At 46.4% G+C, this 21,621-nt stretch overlaps 1 protein-coding gene across 4 annotated transcripts in view; it reads left to right on the top strand.

Moving 5' to 3' along the window:
• CNOT2 (CCR4-NOT transcription complex subunit 2) overlaps window positions 1-21,621 on the top strand; it is a 159,751-nt gene that overhangs the window by 120,688 nt on the left and 17,442 nt on the right. For all 4 annotated transcript variants that reach the window (XM_084612860.1, XM_084612861.1, XM_084612859.1 and 1 more), the window contains 5 exons: window positions 125-204; window positions 1,732-1,857; window positions 3,780-3,904; window positions 15,363-15,483; window positions 15,590-15,746. In XM_084612860.1, the coding sequence (XP_084468986.1) occupies window positions 125-204; window positions 1,732-1,857; window positions 3,780-3,904; window positions 15,363-15,483; window positions 15,590-15,746 (609 nt within the window). The remainder of the gene's footprint in view (window positions 1-124; window positions 205-1,731; window positions 1,858-3,779; window positions 3,905-15,362; window positions 15,484-15,589; window positions 15,747-21,621) is intronic.

Genomic DNA, 21,621 nt, shown 5'->3' with positions numbered 1-21,621 from the left:
TTTCTTAGCCTGTGAAGGTGTTAATAAAGTTTCTTCGTTTTCCTTTCTTGTCCTATCTTCTCTCACTCAGTTGAAGTTAGAAAGTGTTTATTTCTTGTGTCTGAATTTTTGTTTTTGTGCACAGTATGTCTGGATTTGGAATGAACAGGAATCAGGCATTTGGAATGAATAACTCCTTATCAAGTAACATTTTTAATGGAACAGGTGAGTTTCCTTTAAATAGGTAGAGTATAAAGTACAATAGGAGGTATGTATGTTAACTGGTTAAAACCCCAAGTTGTTAAAGATATTTGTCTCTAATTGTGATTTTTTTGTAATTATGCTTAATGGCTTTGTACAGAATTGTTTCCATTACTTAAGAATATGCACATAAATTGGAACGCTGACATTAATATATGACAAATGTGTAATTCAGTTTTTAAGATCATATGGAAAATACAAAATACATTTGGGTAGTAGCACATAGCATAAAAATAACACTTCTGAAATTATACTAGAAATTAATATTTATATTACTTTTAAAGACAAAGTAGAAAGACTTAAATTACACTGAAAATAGTTTGTTTTGCATGGATTTTTTTTTAAATATACACACATTCATAACAGCCATTTTGTTTTAAAGTCAAAAATAGTTTAAAGATCCAGGGACAACAAAGGGATGATCCTGTTAAATGTTCATTACTCTATAGGAGGCGGGAAAGTATCGGTTTAGTATGAAAATATTATGGTGAACAACTTCTTAAACTATTTTTAGAAATCTTCCCTTATTTCCAACTCCTCTTAGATATAAAAAATGATCCTTTTAAATCAGTAGTCTGGGTTGTGATAGTTTCTAGGAATTCCAGACTGTTCATTTGTATTAAGAAAACTATATATAAAATCATCCAGAAAAATTCTTTACTTTAGGTATGTATGGCTATACTAAGCTTTCTGTATATAATTACAAGGTTATAATTACATCTTAAAAGTACTGATGATGTCATAAAGTAAAAGGGTAATGCCCAAGTGGTTTGTGTAGTCACTAGAACACTGTGATGGCATTATAAACCTGTAATTCAAAATTTGTATATACTCTGATACCAGTTGCAAATCGGAATTCATGCCTTACCCTGGGTTTTACTACGTGTCTTCTGCAATTGCTTCATTATTCTGCCTTGTCCTGAGTTAGTAGCGATTAAAGGGCTCCTACAGCGCTGCCACCGATAGTACTACTTCCCCTCTCCAAACCCTTCTCTTGCTAACTCCCTATTGTCAGTGAAGCCTTTCTTTCCCACTGTGGAACCACTGATGACTTCAGTCCTGTAATGTACAGGTGCAGTGTCACATTCATGACTCTTAGCATATATTATTGAGTTGTTCTTTTAAAAACAAAAAATGCTCTATAGCCTAGCTTTGTCATCTAGGCTTTTTTTAAAAAAAATTTATACAGAATACTGATAGAAACATGAAGAGAAAATGAAGTGTTCTCCTACCTTTTAGAGGTGGGATTTTATTTCTTCAGCATATCATCTATTGCTAGCACTGTAAACCATGGAAATCACATCTTGGTGACAGGAGGTGGTGTGCATTTGAACATTTTAAAAAAATCAGTTTGTTTGAATGTACATGTTTGTGAAAAGAAAATATTTCTGATCCTTTTATTGTTTTATGAAGAAAAACTTGATTTCATGTATTGCAGTCCCTGTGTAAAAAATTCAAGGGGGTTAAAAAATGGAGTGCTTTTTATTTTAGATGGAAGTGAAAATGTGACAGGATTGGACCTTTCAGATTTTCCAGCACTAGCAGACAGAAATAGAAGGGAAGGAAGTGGCAACCCAACACCATTAATAAACCCATTAGCTGGAAGGGCTCCGTATGGTAAGAATGTGCTTCTGAAAACTTTGTTGAATAAAATAAATGTTTACTTGCCTGATTCACCTATGGCTGTTTGTAATATGTTGTTATGAGACAGTGGGTAACATTTTAAAAAGTGCTTAGGTCCCGTTGACCGTCAATAAGACTTAGGCTCCTAAGTCATACTTTCAAAAGTGACTGAGACACTTAGAATCTGGTTACCTTGATGCTTTTGAAAACAGTACCCAACATCTCTTCAGTTAGAAGTTGACTTCAAATATGTTGCAAGTTGTTATAATTCAGCTGTTTAAATTCACCTTTGATTGAAAACTGGCAATTTTTTTCAGTCTGGATATGCATATTTTTAAATAGTTTCAGTTTTTTGTTTCCTGTCAAATTGATTGCCTGTCTTTTAGATGCCTGTTGGTCAAAATGTCACAGCATACCTTGTAAATAGTTGATTTTAGAAATAAAATCTGACTGGTGCAGTTATTAACATTAAAAAGTCAGCATTTGCTAAGAGATGTGACATCCTATCAGAGATGCTACAGTTTCCTCCTATACTGTGCTACCTATTGACTTTTTAATAGTGAACATCGTACTTGATGCTTATTGATTTTTTTTTTAAATAGATACCAATCTTATGCAATAGAACTACTTGTAGAATAGTTAAAAATTATCTTTGCTCATGTGATTTCTAGTATAAGTCACCAGGGTAGCTTAGCCTCAAAGTACAACTTTTTCTTGTTTCTTAATATATGTTTGCACTGCATATCACTTCTGCATATCACTTAGGCATATAACTTGCTGTTATATAAATTATCATTGGGTACTACAAGAAAGAGGGTATTAAGTTCTTTTTAGCTCATTCTCCAAATTTCTGACAGAAAAAGCTCTGTTACCTTTAGAATATCAATCAGCATTTTGCTAAAAGATCTTATTTGCTTCTATAAATGCCAGAATCCATTTATTCAGAAGAAAGAAGAAACAGAATTCAGTCAACCTATTTCCTAAATTGGAAAAAAAAAGGGAGCTCTGATATCTTCTTGGCCTCAGAACACTGGAAAATGTCTAATGTCAACTTGTATCGATACTTTTGCTCATCTACACCTATCCAGAACCTCTGGAAGATGAGCTATAGGTTTCCTTCTATCTGCATTTACCCTGCATCATAGGTCTGAGGAGTAATTTGTAGCCAGATTACTATATTATTTCTGTATGTCTGAGCAAGAGGCTGACCCCTGGAGTCTTTTTTTTTTTTTTTTTTAATATTGGCATAATAAATAATGCTGCTCTTCAGTCCCTGGATCCCATCTTCCAGTATGAATGACCTACTTTTCTGAAATTAGGGTCAGAGCATTGAGGTCCGCTGATGTCTGTAGACTTGCATTTTTCCTACTGTTTAAGTCACTGGCAAGTTTAACATAGTGATGTTCTATTGCAAATTACCTGCATGTTTACTTAAAATATATAAGCCTAACCAAATTTCAGAAAACATTTTCAGAATGTAAAGGAAAACAGATTTCAGTTTAAAAAAATCTGTTCTATCAAAACACCATTGCCTTCCTTTTTATCAAATTGCTTTAATATTTTAAAAACTCCTCTCAAGGTTCTTCTGCTTATTCAAACTGTTGTGTAAGATGTTTAGTGTTAATAATAGTAAAACTATTGGGCCTAATTAATTCTTAGTGTAACTTCAATAAAAACAGTGCTGTTGTGCTAGTTATGAATTTGGTCCCAAAGTTTTCTACTACATCTAATTTAAATAAGAGAACTGAGTCAGTGACGTACAGTTCCAGTAAACCAACACACTTTCATTTTTTTCATATTTCCTGTTCTTTTAAAGTCTGTTGCACTTCACCACTTGCTCATAAAAATGTTATGCAGCAGCAGAAAAATGTTTTCATAAGTTATTAATATTGTACTTGCTCTCATTTGGATCATAGTCGGAATGGTAACAAAACCAGCAAGTGAGCAATCCCAGGACTTCTCAATACACAATGAAGATTTTCCAGCATTACCAGGCTCCAGTTACAAAGATCCAACATCAAGTAATGATGACAGTAAATCTGTAAGTAAATATTAAAACTTTATTTTTTCCCTCCAGTTCATTTGTTTTTCAACAACTTAGTTTAAAATTGGCAATAAAGCAATTTGAGTACACTTGTACTTCCAGGTGACAAATTTTAAGAGGTCTTCTATAAACTACTCAGTAATTGAAATATCACTATATGTACTATGCAGATTGGCTCTCCTAGGGAATCACTTGTCTTCTGACCATGAAAATGACCTTGATAACAGATTATTTGGGGTGGAGGGAAATCAAATTACTTTCTCAGTTTCAAAAAGTCCTGTGTACTTTTATGTACACTTTTGGAGCTAGAAAACCTGAGTTTAATTGTTTCTTTCAGGTATATATCACAAAGTTTGCTTCTAGAATCAAGAAATAATTGTTCTAAAATTCCCGGTGCTGAGTTTTAACATAGCTGAACTGGAAGTATTTCCCTCCCTCTTCTTAGCTAGATTCACATGTTACTTTCTCCAGTAACAACAATAATACTTTCCACACTACAGCACCGTCCACTGAGGTTCTCAATGTTCTTTACAAACGTAATGAGTTAAGTCTCGCAGTGTCCCTGAGAGCTAGGTAAATATTGTTATTCCCCATTTTTTTTTATAGATAGGGAAATAATGGCACAGGGATAAAGTGATCTTAACCAAATATCACACAGGAAATCTGTGTCATAGTCAGGAATTAAGATTTCTAACTCCTAATACCTTAACGACCAGACTATTCTGCATCCTTTTAGTTATTGCATCTTTACATGTATAAGTTTATTGATTCTGAAAGTTTGGTAATATTGGAATCGATCAGCAATGTGAATATTAATAGTGTAATTGCATGGTTCGGGGTTGTTTGTCCTCAGTTATCCATATTCCAGTGTAGTTTGAGGATAGCAAGGTTTGGCAAATATTGGTGGGTTTTTGTGATTCTAGTTTGTCACTCATATTGTTACATATCCAGTATTTCCTGGACAGAGGACATGAAACATTTAAATAAGAATAAACTTGAAAAAAGATTTTTTTTTTCCCTCTTCAGTTAATGTGGCAAGCCATGAGTGGCAGAGGTATTAAACTGTTTAATCCAGTTAGTTAGGAACTTTTTAATTCAACTCAAGTTCTTTGATCTTTGATTTCATTAATAAACTATAGGTAGTATGTAATGTTCCATGGAAACCATAAAAATTAAATTCAGGGGATTTACAAGTAAAATGGAGTGTTAACTATCTCACCAGTTAAAACCACAGTCCTGGTGCACGTGAGATCATGGAACTGATTTGATAATACAAATCAGACTAGCAAAATGGCTCATGTAAAAAAATCCTAGATTCTATACTTTAATGGGCATTTCAGAGTGGTTGATCTCAACTATGTACAACCAGTTCTGGGTTAATGATTAACTTATTGAACTTTGATGATTCATAGAATTTTCAGTGAAGTATCATGAATCGTCGTAACCATGGGAGATTCAACCATTCAGATTGCCAAAATTAGCATTTATCCACATTACACACTTGGTTTTTTGAAGTAGTATAAAGCCTTTGCAAGAAGCTGTTGAAAGATATGGGAGTGAAGTCACTTCGTTGCATGCAGTCCTGCTATCTGTAGAGGTCAAATTCTTAGTTTTTCATTCCCTGGAGGAAGCTGTTAAGGTTTGCGAGTACTGAAAAACAGGAGGTAGAAGCAGACTCAGAGAGGGATTGGATGAAAATTGAACTGATACAATATGATTTTATACAAAGTTGTCCTGTCAAAAAGTTACAGTACTATGCAGGCAGTATGTCCTGATACACTGATGATCTGCCATTTGAAACGGCAGTATGTCAGTGCACAGTAGAAAACTTAGTGTGCAGCAGCAAGATCAATGTGGGCAGTTAAGATGCAGCATGCTGAAGCTCTCTAGATTTATACCTGAACTTGCTGCTCACCAAACAGCCTTTTAGACGTGTCTTTAATTTCTTTTATTGTCCCTTCCTGTGACGTCTTCTCTAGACATTGAGCTCTTCAGAGTCGCATCCTCTCAGTGTGGCACCATGCATACTGTAGAAATAGTAAATAGAAATGACAGAAAAACAGTTTGTGGCAGTAGAAAGCAAACGTTTTATACAGTTTTCTTGTCAAACATAGTGTTATACCTCTTTCCTAATTGGTGAGTGTCAACTGTAGTTTGCTTGCTTCTGTAATTGGTCCTGTTGTTATATCCAACGTCAGCCACTGCAGCTCAGAGGGGCTCTCTATGTGAAGACGAGACTGTTGGCAGGCATGTGAAGCGAAGGGCCCATGAGCACCTCCTGTGCCGTGCACTCGTTTAGAAATGCAGGCGTTTACACTTCCCGTTAATATTCTGCTCCAAGTGTGTACAAAATATTTAAATATCCTGACCTTTTAAATTTGAGATTATAGATTTGGGAGTAGTTCTTATTGTAGGGATTGTAAAAATGACGAAGACATTAATCATACCTAGAGATTGGTGACGGAATACGAGGCCTTCAACTGACAAACAGAGCTGTGGTTTACATTTTGCTCATAAGTAAGCCCTGAAAAGTGTGGAAAACTAAGTCTTTGGTTTTAATTCATTTATATACAAATACCAGGTGCGACAGGGTCGGGCCAGATGGCTACAGGAGAGTAATAGAAGGCAGATATATTAGCCCCAGGCTAAGTAGGTCCCTTTTCCCTGAGTAAGGTAACAGGGAAGGTTTTTTTTTTTTTTTTTTGAAACAAAAAGAAAGTTTATTGGTAACGCTTACAGAATTACCAAAGAAAACAAAACAACTATGCAACAAAACAACGCAATCAGAAGGTATAACACAGCAGCTTTCAGGAGGGAGAAGTGTTCAGGCTAGCCTGGGCCCAGAGCGGGGGGGCTTCCTCGACACTCGTGGTCTTCCACCCTCCTGAGTTACCTGGTGGCCTAGAGCGGGGGGGCTTCCTCGACACTCGTGGTCTTCCACCCCCTCGAGTTACCCAGTGCCGCGCCCAGTGTCACCGATCCTCCCTCTCCTGAGAGTGCCCGGTAAGATGGGCACGGCTGCGGGGTGGGCGGTTTAGGGAGGGGGGGGTAGACACCCATGTATTATAGGACCCCTCCTAGATGACAGGAAAGATGGTATCCACAGCGGCAATGGCTGGGGCTGGCGTCTCTCGCTCTTCCCCTCAATCAAAGGGTCAGACGGAGGGAACCGGACGGGGTCACCGAGCAGAGAACCCCAGACAGCGCCCACCGCTCCTCGAAGGCTTCAAGGGAGTCGGTGGACGCCGCCCAGAGGAACTCCGCTCGGATACGTGAGTGTACTGAGGATCGGAAAACGGCCCCACAATCGCAGGACGTTTCATGGGCCAACCTCCTCTCTCTGGTTTTGTAAATGGCTGTTTTAGCCAAAGCTAGGAGGAGGTTGACCAGAAGATCCCGCGACTTTGTGGGGCCACAAATGGGAAGTGTATAGATAAAAAGGTGGGGGGAAAAATGAAGCCAGAAGCGTAATAAAATATTTGTGAGGAGCCGGAAAAGGGGCTGCAATCTGGCGCACTCTAAATACACGTGCATCAGGGTTTCCCTCACATTACAAAAAGGACAAGTGTCCGGAATGGGGGTAAACCGTGTCAAAAACACGCCCGTGCTCACAGCTCCGTGAAGGAGCCGCCAACTGATGTCCCCGACGGGCCTTGGGACCAGGGTGGAATACAGGCTGGCCCACCGAGGTTGCTCACCCTCCAAAGGTGGCAGGAGATCCCGCCACTTTGTATCGGGGCGGGACACCAGGGTGTGGGCGTGAAGGGTGTGAAGCGTAAGTGTATATAAATATTTCCGTGAAGCAATTTGAAAGCTAACCGGCTGCAGTTCGTGCAGCTGGCTTGCAGTGAAAGGGTGAGGGGTGTGTTGGGATCTATGGGGTGGGGGCCCGATGGAAAGGTCCGGCGGGCCTGGGGTAAGGGATGGGCGGGGTGTGCCCTCGCACAAGGCTCGGCTAACATAAGCCCGAGCAGCGGGGGTCAAGGCGGCCTTCACCTCCTGAAGTACGCGCCGGGGGGTACGGAGGCTGGAGAGCCCCATGCGCCGAGCGAGCATCAGGGGATCCAGCCAGTCTCTCCGGTCGTAGTCCAGGAGGTCTCCGACCCTCGTAACTTCCGCCAGGACCAACCTCTGGCGCACCGAGCGGGACTCCGCCACCTGCACACGGAGCTGGGGGTTGTGTAGCAGGGGCTCCGTGAGGAGATCTGCCCCCACGGTGGCCGCCACGGACCTGGTTGTTAGAAACAATTTCCAGGTCCGGAGGAGGTCCTGGTAGAAGACCGGCAGCCCGGAGAGGTCTCGCGGAAAACCCCTCGGAGAAAGATAAAAGAGCTGCCGGTCATATCGAAACCCTTGGAAACGGCGCAGGAAGGCGTGCGCCAGTATGCTCCACGCCGAACTACTTGCACTATAAAAGAGCCTCTGCAGGGCCTGGAGGCGGAAGACGCGGACCTGAGTGTACAGACACTTCAGGCCCTGCCCTCCTTCCTTCAGGGGTAGATGAAGAACTCCAACAGGGGCCCAGTGCATTCCTGACCAAAAGAACTCTAGAATCAATCTCCGGAGATGGGTCAGGAAACCCGGGGCCGGGGCTAGGGTGTTGAGCCGGTACCAGAGCGTGGACAGGACTAGTTGGTTAAGCACCAGTGCTCTCCCTCGGAGGGAGAGACATCGAAGAAGCCTCGTCCATCTCCGGATCCGCTCTATCACCCCGCCCTCTAAATTTTGCCAGTTCTCCGGCGGGGAAGGATGCGTGGCGGAAAGGTAAACGCCGAGATAGAGCAGTGGACCCGCACTCCACCGGATGGTCTGAAGTGCGGGTGGGAGGGAGCTCACCTGCCGCCAGTCCCCCACCGCCAAGCCAGAGCTCTTGACCCAGTTGACTCGGGCGGAGGAGGCTGCCGAATAGATGGCTTGGCATGCCTCGACTCGCGCCAAGTCGCCCGGGTCCTGGACCACGAGAAGTACGTCATCGGCGTACGCCGACAGGACCAGCCGCAGCTCCGGCTCCCGCAGCACCAACCCTGTCATCCTCCTACGGAGGAGACAGAGGAAAGGCTCGATCGCCAGAGCATACAACTGGCCCGAGAGGGGGCACCCTTGCCGCACTCCTCGCCCGAAGCTGACCGGTTCAGTCAGGGTCCAGTTGAGCCTAACCAAACACTCCGCGGAGGCATGCAGCACCCGGAGAAAACGCACAAACTGAGGTCCAAATCCAAACGCCTGCAGAGTGCTCAGGAGGTACCCATGGTCTACTCTATCAAACGCCTTCTCCTGATCAAGAGACAGGAGGGCGAACGATAGACCATCTCTCCGCCCGAGTTCCAAAAGGTCTCTGACGAGAAAGAGGTTGTCGAAAATGCTGCGACCCGGGACAGTATAGGTCTGGTCTGGGTGGACCACGTCCGCCATCACGGACCCCAGCCGCAGCGAGATTGCTTTCGCTACGATTTTGTAATCCGTGCTAAGGAGTGAGACGGGACGCCAGTTTCGTAGATCGCGGAGGTCCCCCCTCTTCGGCAGCAAAGCGAGCACCGCTCGCCTGCATGACAGAGGGAGGACCCCGCTCTGCAGGGACTCAGCCCAGACGGTGACTAGGTCTGGGCCGAGAATGTCCCAGAACGCGCGGTAAAACTCCACGGTCAGCCCGTCCATGCCCGGAGATTTATTGGTGGGCATGCGACGGAGGGCTTCCGAGAACTCGGCCAGGGTGAGAGGCAGCTCTAGTCGGTCTCGGTCGCCCACGCTGACCGTGGGGAGTTCCTCCCAGAGCACCTCGCAAGCGTCAGGATCGGTCGGGTCCGGGGAGAAAAGGCTTGTGTAGAAGTCACGGGCCCTCCCACACATCTCCTCCGGACCCGTGAGGGGGGTGCCGTCTTCCGCAAGAAGGCAGGTGACGTGTTTCTTGGCCCCCCTCGTTTTCTCCAGGGCATAGAAGAAGCGGGAGCCGCGGTCCATCTCCCGAAGGAGGCGGATGCGGGATCGAACGAAGGCACCTCGGGCCCGGTGGTCCTCAAGGGCCCGGAGCTCCTCCCGCTTCTCCCGGCACGCTCCGCAGAGGGACGGGTCCTCGGGATCGGCGGCCAGGCGCCTCTCCATCTCTAAGACCTCCCGTTCCAGCTGCTCTATTGCCGCATTTCGCCGTCGGCTGGTGCCCCGAGTGTAGTCACGGCAGAAGAGCTTGGCGCGCACCTTCCCGAGATCCCACCATCGCCGCACCGAGGGAAAGGCACGCCACTGCTCTCGCCAGGCCAACCAAAACTCCCGGAAGGACATCACAAAGCTCTCGTCCTCCAACAGGCTGTTATTAAAGTGCCAATAGGCCGGCCCCGGTCTCTCTGCACGGAGGGAAACCGTTACAGCGACTAAATGATGATCGGAGAATGGGGCCGGCCGAATGGCGGAGGAGTGGGCCTGTGAAAGGTGGAAACGGGATAAGTAAATACGGTCCAACCGAGAGTGGTGTGACCGATGGGCCTCCACCCGGACAAAGGTAAACGTGGAGGTGTCATCTGGGTGATGGTCACGCCAGACGTCCACTAGGGAATGATGGTCAACTATCCCTTGGAGAATATTCGCAGCGGCCGGACTCGGTTCGGCCCCTGAGCGGTCCCGTTCCTCGAGGGTGGTGTTAAAGTCCCCTCCCAGGACCAGGCACTCGTGCGAATCCAGGGTGCCGAGAAAGTCGGACACCTGCTGATAAAATTGTGGCCGCCTGGAGCTCATTTGCGGGGCATAGATGTTAACAAAATTAACCACGAGCCCCTCCATACGGACTCGAAGGTGCAGCACGTGGCCCGGCACGGCCTCATTGACCCCTAGCACCTCAGGCCGTAGGTTGGGGGAGAATAGGGTTGCCACTCCAGCCTGCCAGGTCGCAAAGTGGCTAAAGTATACCCCGTCCCCCCACTCCAGCCGCCACCTGTCCTCGGCGGCCGGGTCTGTATGGGTCTCCTGCAGGAAAACTACAGAGTACCTCCCCTCCTGAAGGTAAGAGAGCACCTGGGACCTGCGGAGAGCCATCCTACAGCCCCTGGTATTCAGGGTCGCAATAATAAGAGGCATCATACGGAGGGCTGGGGGGGTGGGGGTCTTGTATTGGCGGGGGGGTTCAGGGCCCCCGGTGGGTTGCGCAGCAACCCATGACCCATCCCGTGGGTGAGTAGATCGCTTCGGAAGCTGCGGGCTCGCTCGTAGGCCGCAGCACCGCGCTTTCCTTGCCCCCTGCCCTCCTTCATAAGGGCCTTTGTGGCCTGGAGGAGTTGATCAAAGTCCCCCCATAGCCGAAGAGCCAGCTGTGCCCTATTGCGGGCGCCACGGGAGTGCTCTAGGAACTTCCGTAGCGCATGCCGCAGCTCATGGGGGGGGGGGTTACAATTCCCGAGGTATTCCCTAATGGGCCTCTTAATACAGCCTCGTGGTCCGCTAAGGCAGGTAGACAGGGTGCGGACCACCGACGGGGCGTCTGACAGGCTGGGGTTATTAAATTCATTTCACGCCTTGGGGTGGAGGGGGATGGCAGGGGAAAAATTGCCACTCCTAACGGGTCGCGACTAGAAAGTGCAAAGACTGCTCCCTGGGGGGAGTCTGCAAAAGGCGGAAAGGAAATAACCCCAGGGGCGGCATTAACATTGCAGGAGGAGGGACCTTGGGCAGGGGCAGGGGTGGGGGCAGGGGCAGGGGTAAGGCTCTGGGGTGCAGGAGGCGAGCAGCTAAAGGAAAGTGCCTCCTGAGCAGAATCAAGGGTTAAGGGGGAAGGGGAGGGGCTCCCAATAATGCTAGGTGCTGGCTCCATGGTGATTTTAGCGGTCACGGCATCAGGTGGTGGACCGCCTTCTGCAGGGTGCTCACCCGGGAAGGCAAAAAGGGGGAGGGAGCATGGGGAAAGGGAGGCTGGGGTAAGGCTGCCCAGCTCGAGGCCGGCCGGCAGCAAATCATCCCCTCCCTGGGTGACCGGGGTCAAATCTAGGGCCTCAATCTCCGCATACACGGAGGAGAGGCCAACTCCTGCCACCCCGGGGGCCTCTCCTCTAGGGCCAGCCTCAACGGCCGCCTCGGGGTCCGCGGGGGGTTCGGGTAGCATCCAGGCAGAAGGGGTGTCCTCAGGAGTCTCGGAGGGGAGGGTTTCCCGTGGAGGGGGGATTCTGCCCTCCAATGCCAGTCCGTCTTCCCCTCCCGACACCGGCGGATGGATCTCGCTCGCGGCCGTGGCGGGAGGCTCGATAGCAGTGCCTCCTTTCCTGGTCTTCTGGGGGGCTTCCGCGTCGGGTGGATGCAGCGGAGCTCGAGCCTTCCGCTTGCCTCGCTTCCCTTGGACTAGGGTCCATCCCTCCATAGCATCATCTGGGGGCTGGTTAGCAGGGGTCGTGTCGGGGGGCGGAGGCGATGGTTTAGGGGTTCGGGGAGGTAGCGGTGGGGCAACATGAGGGGCGGGGGCTTCTCCTTGGGGAGGGCCCTCTCTTATACCCGATAATATCCTTGCCACACCCTCCTCCATGGGCTCTATTGGGGTGGTACTAGCAAGGGTGGAAACCCCTTGCTCGCCCGGGCATTGTAGGGAAGGTATCTCTTGGGCCCGGACGGGAGCAGCGATGGGTCGAGTAGGAGGAGGGTTGGTTTCTGGTACTGGGCAGCCAGGGGCGTCGGCAGCGACGGGGCCAATGTCCTGCCGGGTCTCAGGGGTTTCGGGTGCCCCTCCCCCCCGAGCCAAAGGGCAGTCTCTGCGGACGTGCCCCGCTGAGCGGCAGAGGTAGCACCGGGCCTCTCCGGTAGAATAAAAGACCCGATAGCGGGCTCCCTCGTAGGGGACTACAAAGGACCCCTCAAGCGCCTCTCCGTCACGCGCCCCTGCCGGTGGTAGAAGCTGCACTTGCCGGCGGAACGAAAAAATGTGACGGAGGGTGGGGTCCTTGCAGCCCAACGGGAGAGGGCTGATGACAGAAACAAGTTTCCCCAGGGTGGAAAGAGCGGGTAACAGGGCAGCATTGGGTAAGAAGGGAGGAACGGAGGTAAGGACAAGGCGAACGCCCAGGTCTTCTAACGGTTCTAGGGGGACAAACACCCCCCCTACCGTCAGGCCCCTCTCCACCGCCTCCTGGGCGGCATCCTCCGAGGCTAAGAAGAAAACGACCTTCCCATACATCTTGGAGGCCGCCACAATAGCCGTGGGTCCCACCACCTTCGCCAACGCCTGCACGTATGTCTCCACGCGGGGCGAGGCGGGCACCAGGAGGCAACGGACGCCGTGCTTCCTGGTCAAGGCGGGGAAAGGGCCTCGGCCGCTGGTGATGGTGGCAGAGGCAGGGGGGGGGCGAGATGACGAGGCGGCAGGCAGCGGGGAGCCCGCTGCCGCCCGGGCATACGTCCTGGGGGCCGGGGGAGGGACAATCGCAGAGCTGGTGGAGGGAAACGCTGGGAGGGGCGCCACGGTTGATGACGAGGCCGCGGCGGTGGGGGCAGCTCCCGCCATGGAGGGCTCAGTGGTTTTAGCGGGGCCCTTTCCCTTCCACCCGCCCTGGCCCTTCTTGCGAACCGGGGGGGGTTTCCTAGAATCTGGGGGGGTGGTGGGTGCAGCAGCAGCAGCAGCAATCACCCCGGTGCCTCCTGCTACCGGTGCCTCAGCAGGGGGGGTGGCAAATACCTTAACAATAGTAGTGGGGGGGGACCTTGGGGGTTGGGCAGGGGTGGTGGTGGGGAAGGGACAACTAATTCTAATAAAGCAGTCTCGCCCCTCTCGTTCCCCGCCATTGTGAGCAGGGAGAGACAGGGAGACACCGGAAGGAGAAGGGGGGAGGGGAGAAGGCAGAATAGCCCCTCCCTCCGCTGGCTGCGGACGGGAAGGAAAAAAAAATGCCGAGGGAGGGGGGCTGGGAGGAAGGGGGGAACAAAATCGGGGTCCAGTAAAAGGGGCAAGTTGTAGGATAAGCAGTCCGGGGGGGGGGGTGCAGACCCACACACGTTTGTCCAAAGAGTCTCGGTTGGTCGGTTGTTAGGTCCGGTCCGGAAGGCAAAGTTCAAAGCAAACGGCTGGATCCGAAGGGAGATGGCAGATTGCCAGCAGGGACAGACTGCGGGGGGGCCGTGACAGTTGTAATAACGATGGGGGGGTAGGGGCACCGATGGATCGGGGGTGGGGGTCTCCACGCCACACCCCCTGTGCCGCCACAAACGCAAGTAATCACAGTCAAACTCCCCCCCACGAGAGCATAATTCAGAAAGTTACTCAGTCTTACGGCCTCCGTCACGATGATTTATATAATTTCTTCTGTCCGATGAAATCTCCGTCTCTGGCTGTGTTGGCTGTGTTCCAAGTCCTCCGGTATGTTAAGAATGTTAGAAGGTCCGAGCCGCTGGCAAAACGACTGGGTCTGGGGGTTTCCACTCCCCCCTCCGGACAGCAAAATCGGCAATCTTCCCCCCCCTCCTCCGGGGGCTCAGCTGAGGCAAATAGCTGCGCCCGAAAGCAGGCGTGGGGGGGATGGCCGGCAAAGGACGTAGATGGGAAAAAACACAAAAAATGGAAAGAAAAATCAAAAAAGCGTCTGGCCCGGTCGGGGGGGGACTAAGGCAGGTGCAAAAAGTAAGAAAAATCCGGGCCAGGGGGCTTTAGGAAAGAATAGAAAGCAGATAGCTGAGGAGCAAGCAAAAGACGTTCCGTTTCCTAACAGGGAAGGTTCCAGAACAATCAGGAATCTTCTGGAGACAATTAAGACAGACTGATTAGAACACCTGCAGCCAATCAAGAAGCTGCTAGAATCAATTAAGGAAGGCTAATCAGGGCACCTGGGTTTTAAAAAGGAGCTCACTTCAGTTTGTGGTGTGCATGTGAGGAGCTGGGAGCAAGAGGCATGAGGAGCTGAGAGTGAGATTGCGGACTGTTGGGGGACTGAGGAGTACAAGCGTTATCAGACACCAGAAGGAAGGTCCTATGGTGAGGATAAAGAAGGTGTTGGGAGGAGGCCATGGGGAAGTAGCCCAGGAAGTTGTAGCTGTCGCACTGCTGTTCCAGGAGGCACTCTAGACCTCTGCATTCCACAGGGCCCTGGGCTGGAACCTGGAGTAGAGGGTGGGCCCGGGTTCCCCCCAAATCCTCCCAACTCCTGGTCAGACACAGGAGTCGTCGACCTGGACTGTGGGTTCAGAAAAACGGCCAAGCTGAGGGCTGCTGTGAAGCTCCAAGGTGAGCAAATCCGCCAATAAGCGCAAGACCCACCAAGGTAGAGGAGGAACTTTGTCACACGGGTTTTTTTTCAAAACTTAAAACTGAATTACCTTGTAGTGTGGCAGGGCACTTCATTTCTTTTGGAATATGAATAATTGAACAGACTTCAACCTCACAATACATGTATGGTCCTGTTGATGGCTTTTGAGGAGCAGAAGGGCTGCTTAACCAAGTTTTTCATGTTGGTTTGTTTTCTATCATGCTAACTTGCACAAATTATTTGTTTCTTAATAGAATTTGAGTACATCAGGCAAAACATCTTCTAGTGCAGACGGACCCAAATTCCCTGGAGATAAAAGTTCAACAACGCAAAACAACAACCAGCAGAAAAAAGGGATCCAGGTGCTACCTGATGGTATACTTGAGCCTTTTTTGCTAAATCACTTGAAAATATTTTCAGATGAACTTGTTGATTCCTCCACTTGTTGAAAGGAGAAAATTAATTTGTTGTTCTTGCCTAGGTCGGGTTACCAACATTCCTCAAGGGATGGTGACGGACCAGTTTGGGATGATTGGCTTGTTAACATTCATCAGGGCAGCAGAGACGGACCCGGGAATGGTACATCTTGCATTAGGAAGTGACTTAACAACACTAGGTCTCAATCTCAACTCTCCTGAGTAAGTTCTGTTTTCAGTACTGTCATCAGTTTTGTTTTTATTATGCTACTGTTCATAATATTGCGTTCATTTAGTTCACAATGACTATAAAAAAACATTGCAGATACTTTGACAAATTAAGTTTGAAAATGCAATGACAGTAAAGTAAAGCCTTCATTGATAAGAGAACTGTACTTCAAGGCGTATTGAGATCTTGTTTTGCAAGCTTTCAGTAAGCTAGGAGGCTCTCCTTATGCCCTTAACTTGTTAAGGATTTTTGTCAGGGAAGCTTTAATGCGTTGTTAATAAATTTCATGCATAAATTATTTTTTAATAAAAATTTTCCTTGAGGATATTTACATTTAACAATCAGACAGCATTTTTATTGTAAATTAAACTTACACTGATGTAATAACAAACAGTACATCTTCGTAGTTGTGTAGTATAGTTGTATTGTTATCTTCAAGAGCAGTATACCTTTGAAGTTAACTTCTAGTCCAATAGTTATTTTATATTCTCCATGTGCATAATTGTGAGCCTTCCACCATGATATCACAGGGCAGTAAGGGATTTTAAAGAATCTCTTACACCTCTGTGTGGACTACCCACATCACCAGAGCCTATGTTGGGAGGCAGGAGGGGAACAGCTGCTGGCATGCTGCTATTTCCCCTTCCATACATGTGGAAAGTGAGCAGAGTATTGGCTCCGCCCCCCAACACATCTGCCCACATACTTGAGCTGCTGTAGAGTGGGAAGTCATTTGAAGCAAGGGAAAAGCAGGAAACAGTCACATCTGTTTCTTACCTTGCTTCTGGGGCAGTTCAGCAGCACACTATCTTTTACTCTGGCTGGATTGCAGAATTACAATGCTGCCTCATCTCTTGAGATACATGGACAAACTTGGGACAGGGAGCTCTAAAGCTTTTGTTTACTCTGCACAACCTATAAACAGAGTACTAAAAACATAATTAATCTAAAAGGTATTTGATGCATGGCCCATCTGCAGAAGAACCATGCTGAACTTCATAGTTTATTCTCTCTCAAAAAAAAGTCTCTTTTTTCACCAAAGATTTGTGTACTATGTTTGTTGAAATTTTATGAATGCACACAATAAACCAGCCAGCAAAACCAGATTGGAATGGTACATGTAGATGAAAGGAATTCTTTGCACTTCACATTTCTCAGATTATATACACATGAAATAGGTATGTATATGAGTTGAAGAAGGATTGGAGAGAGAGAGAGTGTAAAACAAGATGAAACAAGAAAGAGTAAGAAGAAAAAAGTGGCATTCTGGAATCTGCACTCCTTATGCAGTAATTGGCACTAATTTATATATATCCCTCATGTAAATTGATTATTTTCAGGAATTACTCCATAGTGCATTTATAAACATTTTTTTAGAACATTGTTCCATTAGAGACCAGGTGGGTGAGGTAATATCTTCTATTGGACCAACTTCTGTTGGTGAGAGAGACAAGCTTTCAAGCTTACACAGAGTTCCATTGGTATTCTCAGAACTACACTTGTGCACCATAACCACTCTTCTAATACAAATAGATTTAGAGTCTGCAGAATGAAAAATATACATAGTAATTTCTTCAGACTTAGTGCTGCTCTTACAGATTATGACTTTTTTGAGTGTGATGGATTTTTTCTACTTCACTAAGAATGTGAGAGTTTTAAATAGCTATACTAAGAAATCACTCTGCTCACTACTAGCTCCATAATTTGTAGCATTGATTTAATTTTGACCGTCTGAGTAGGTGCGTCTGCAGGATGTGCACAATATCAGAGTTGTTTGATATTTCCAATACAGATTGTCCTCAGCAAGGCTATGTTTGAACAATGTGCTTAGAGCAAAGTACATCTGAAATTCAGTATTTTAAAATAGATTTAAGTGTAATTTAGCCCATGGAGCTGAATATTTGAGTTTTTGGTACAATTTTGTCCCACTGTTTGCTAGTAAAACTAGCATTTAAAATCCTTTCATCTAAATCTCAGGTTATTTATTTTTAGCTTTGTTTATAATCCGTGTAAGATTGTGATATAAAGCTAGTTTTTATTTGGTACTGTTGAAGTGCTGAAAAATAGTAATAGTTTAGAATGACATTTGTCATGGTGGCGATATCTGAAATTAAAGGCACTTTATTGTGGTGGTTTATTGGTATGCTGTGCATCTTCTCAATTTGATAAAAGTCCTAATTGTTAATATACATATCTATGCAGGATTTTACCAATTTGTTGGCATGATTGCTGGTAATTAGTTAACTGGATTTTTTTTAGTTTTTAATAGGGAATCGTTTCATACATAGTATTTACTATCGTCCTTGGATGCATATTATTCAAGCGACAACATTTGATCCGTGTGTGTATATTACATATATATTTGTATTGTAGTACCTGCTTTTAGTCTGGTTTTGGAGCTTTTACAGTTGATGATGCAGATAAAAGATTTACTATATTATTTTGGTGGCCTCAAAGTTAGTGATACGTTTTTGCCTAGTGTGACAGTCAATTATCACTGCGCTTTAAATCAGTGGTTCTCAACAGGGAGTCTTTGAACCCTTTCAGGGAGGCTTGGGGCCCCATGGTTAAAACCCAGAGCCCAAGCCCCAGCTCCGCCCGTGGGGCTGAAGCCAGGACCCACAGGGTTGAAGCTGTGGTGTCTGGTGCCGTCCCCCCCCCCCCTGCAGGGGGCAGCAGTGCTGAATCCTGGAGCCTCGAGCCCTGGTCCTCCCCACAAGGCAGAAGCCCTGAGCCCATAGGCAGAGTTGGGAGGTATGGGGGTGTTGCCTCCCTCCCCCTGAAACTACACTGCAAGAAACTACTCCCCTCCCCACCAGGCCAGGTCAGAGGCAGGAAGCCAGAGCCGGGCAGCGTGAGGCAGCTGCTGCTGTGGCTGGTGCCATGGAGCAGGCAGCCTAGGCATTCCCTTGTCTCCTGCTGCTGCGGGGGGTTGAAGCTGCTCCTCAACTCCCAGCCCCCGTTGCTCACGCAGCTGGTAAAAGCCGACTAGGCAGAGGTACCTGACTCGGTGGCTGGCAGAGCCCTCGGGGAACTGGGACCGCATACAGCCCCTAGCTACCCTTGTCCCTGCACCTTGAGCTACCCCCCTGCCTGCACACAATCCCGAGCTACCCCCCTGCCTGCACACAATCCCGAGCTACCCCCCTGCCTGCACACAATCCCGAGCTACCCCCCTGCCTGCACACAATCCCGAGCTACCCCCCTGCCTGCACACAGCCCTTAGGTACCATACTCGCTACACCCTGAGCTACCCCCTGCCTGCACACAGCCCCTCGCTTTCCTCCTCCCTGCATCCTAACCTTTCCCCCAGTCCGCACGCAGCCCCTAGCCACCCTCTCTCTGCACCTTGAGCTACCCCACTACCTGCGCACACACCCTAGCTACTCCCTGCCTGCACAGAGCCCTTAGGTACCCTCTCCCTGAACCCTGAGCTGTTTTCAAACTTTTTGAGCTGAGCCCCCATCTTTGAGTTATAGAGAGAACAGAAGTTGATAAAGTACACATAGGAACTGAAGAGAAATACTCAAACGAAAGAGTCCTGTTCAGTTACGTCACATGAAGGCAGTCAGCTAAATATTGACAAATTTTATAAGTGCTTTTATACAAGTGCTAGAAGTCTAAATACTAAAATGGATAAACTGGAGTGCCTTGTATTAAATGAGGGTATTGGTATAATAGACGTCACAGAAACTTGCTGGATGATGATAATCAATAGGACATGATAACACCAGGGTTTAAAATATATAGGAAAGGCAAAGTGGGTTGTGCTGGTGGGAGAGTGGCATTTTATGTGAAAGAAAGAATAGAATCAAATATAGTAAATACCTTAAATGAATCAAACTGTACCAGAGAATCTCTGTAGATAGAAATTCTGTGCTTCATTAACAAGAAAATACTACTGACAACTCTCAAACCAGGATGTGACAGTGACTGTGAAATGCTCAGGGAGATTAGAGAGGCCACAAAAATTGAATACTTAATAATAATAATAATTAATAGGTATTTAACTAACTGCATGTTGACTAGATACATGTCAGGGACAGGATGCAGACACAAAATTTCTAGACACCATAAATGACTGCTGCTTGGAGCAGCTAGTCCTGGAACCCCCAAAGGGAGAGGCAATTCTTGATTTAGTCCTGAGCAAAGCACAGAATCTGGTTCAAGAGGTAAATATAGCCGAACCACTCAGTAATAGCAACCATAGTGTAATTTAAATTTAACTTCCTGGGGGAAAGGGAAATATCAAAGAAGCCCACCACAGAAGTATTTAACTTCAAAAAGGGGAACTACTCAGAAATGAGGGGGCTAGTTAAATGGAAATTAAAAGGAACAGTCACAAAAAAAGAAATGCCTGAAAGCTGCATGGAAGCTTTTTAAAAACACTGTAATAGACACTCAAAGTAAATGTATACCCCAAATTCAAAACAAAACAGGACCACAAATGTGCCACCACAGCTAAACAGAGTAAAAGAGGCAGTTAGAGGCAAAAAAGCATCATTTAAAAATTGGAAGTCAAATATTACGGAGGAAAATAGAAAGGAAATAAACTCTGGCAAGTTAAATGTAAAAGTACAATTAGGCAGACCAAAAAATAATTTGAAGAGCAACTAGCAAAACATACTAAAACTATCAGAATTTTTTTAAAACTGTATCAGAAGCAGAAAGCCTGCCAAATCAGTGGCACTAAAGAAGCACCCCAGGAAGACAAGACTATTGTGAGGAAGCTAAATGAATTCTTTGCATCGGCCTTCTCTGCGGAGGATATGAAGGAGATTCCCACACCTGCATCATTATTTTTTTGGGTGAAACATCTAAGAAACAGCCCTAGATTGAGGTGTCAGTAGAGGCAGTTTTGGAACAAATTGATAAATTTAACCGTAATAAATTGCCAGTACCAGATGGTATTCACCCAAGAGATCTGAAGGAACTTAGATATGAAATTGCAGAACTACTAATTGTGGTATGTAACCTATTGCTTAAATCAGCCTCTGTATCAGATGACTGGAGAAGAACTAACGTTACACCGATTTTTGAAAAAGGCTCCACAGGCAATTATAGGCCAGTAAGCCTAACTTCAATACCTGGCAAACTGGTTGAAAGTATTGTAAAAAAACAGAATTATTACATACATAGACTAACACGATTTGTTGGGGAAGAGTCAATACAGCTTTTGTAAAGGGAAATCACACCTTACCAATCTAATATGTCAGTACGCATGTGGACATGGTTGATACAATTCATATAGTGTACTTGGATGTTCAGAAAGCTCTTAAATATATTCATGAACAATCTGGAAAAACAGGTAAACAAAGTGAGGTGGCAAAGTTTGCAGATGATACAAAATTACTCAAGGTAGTTAAGTCCAAAGCTGACTGCAGGGAGTTACAAAGAGATCTCACAAAACTAGGCAGCAAAATGGCAGATGAAATTCAATGTTGATAAATGCAAGTAATGCACATTAGAAAACATAATCCCAACTATATATACAAAATGATGGGGTCTATATTAGCTGTTACCACTCAGAGTGGAGTTGTTGTAGACGGTTGTCTGAAAATATCTGCTCAACGTGCAGTGGCAGTCAAAAAAGGTAACAATCTTAGGAACCATTAGGAAAGGGATAGACAATAAGACAGAAAATATCATAATACCACTATATAAATCCATGGTATACCCCACACTGTTCTGGGAGCCCTATCTCAAAAAAAGATATATTAGGATTAGAGAAAGTAGAGTAAAGGGCAACAAAAAATTAAGGGAATGAAAGTTTCCATGTAAGGAGAGATTTAAAAGGCTGGGGAGTGTTCATCTTAGAAAAGAGACTAAGGGTGAGAAGGAATATAAAGTCATAACTGGTGTGGAGAA

The sequence above is a fragment of the Lepidochelys olivacea genome, assembly GCF_965140295.1.
Source record: "Lepidochelys olivacea isolate rLepOli2 genome assembly, chromosome: 1".
In the NCBI taxonomy this organism is placed as follows: Eukaryota; Metazoa; Chordata; order Testudines; family Cheloniidae; genus Lepidochelys; species Lepidochelys olivacea.
Note: the sequence above shows the minus strand (reverse complement) of the source record. Positions and strands in the feature narration are given on the sequence as shown.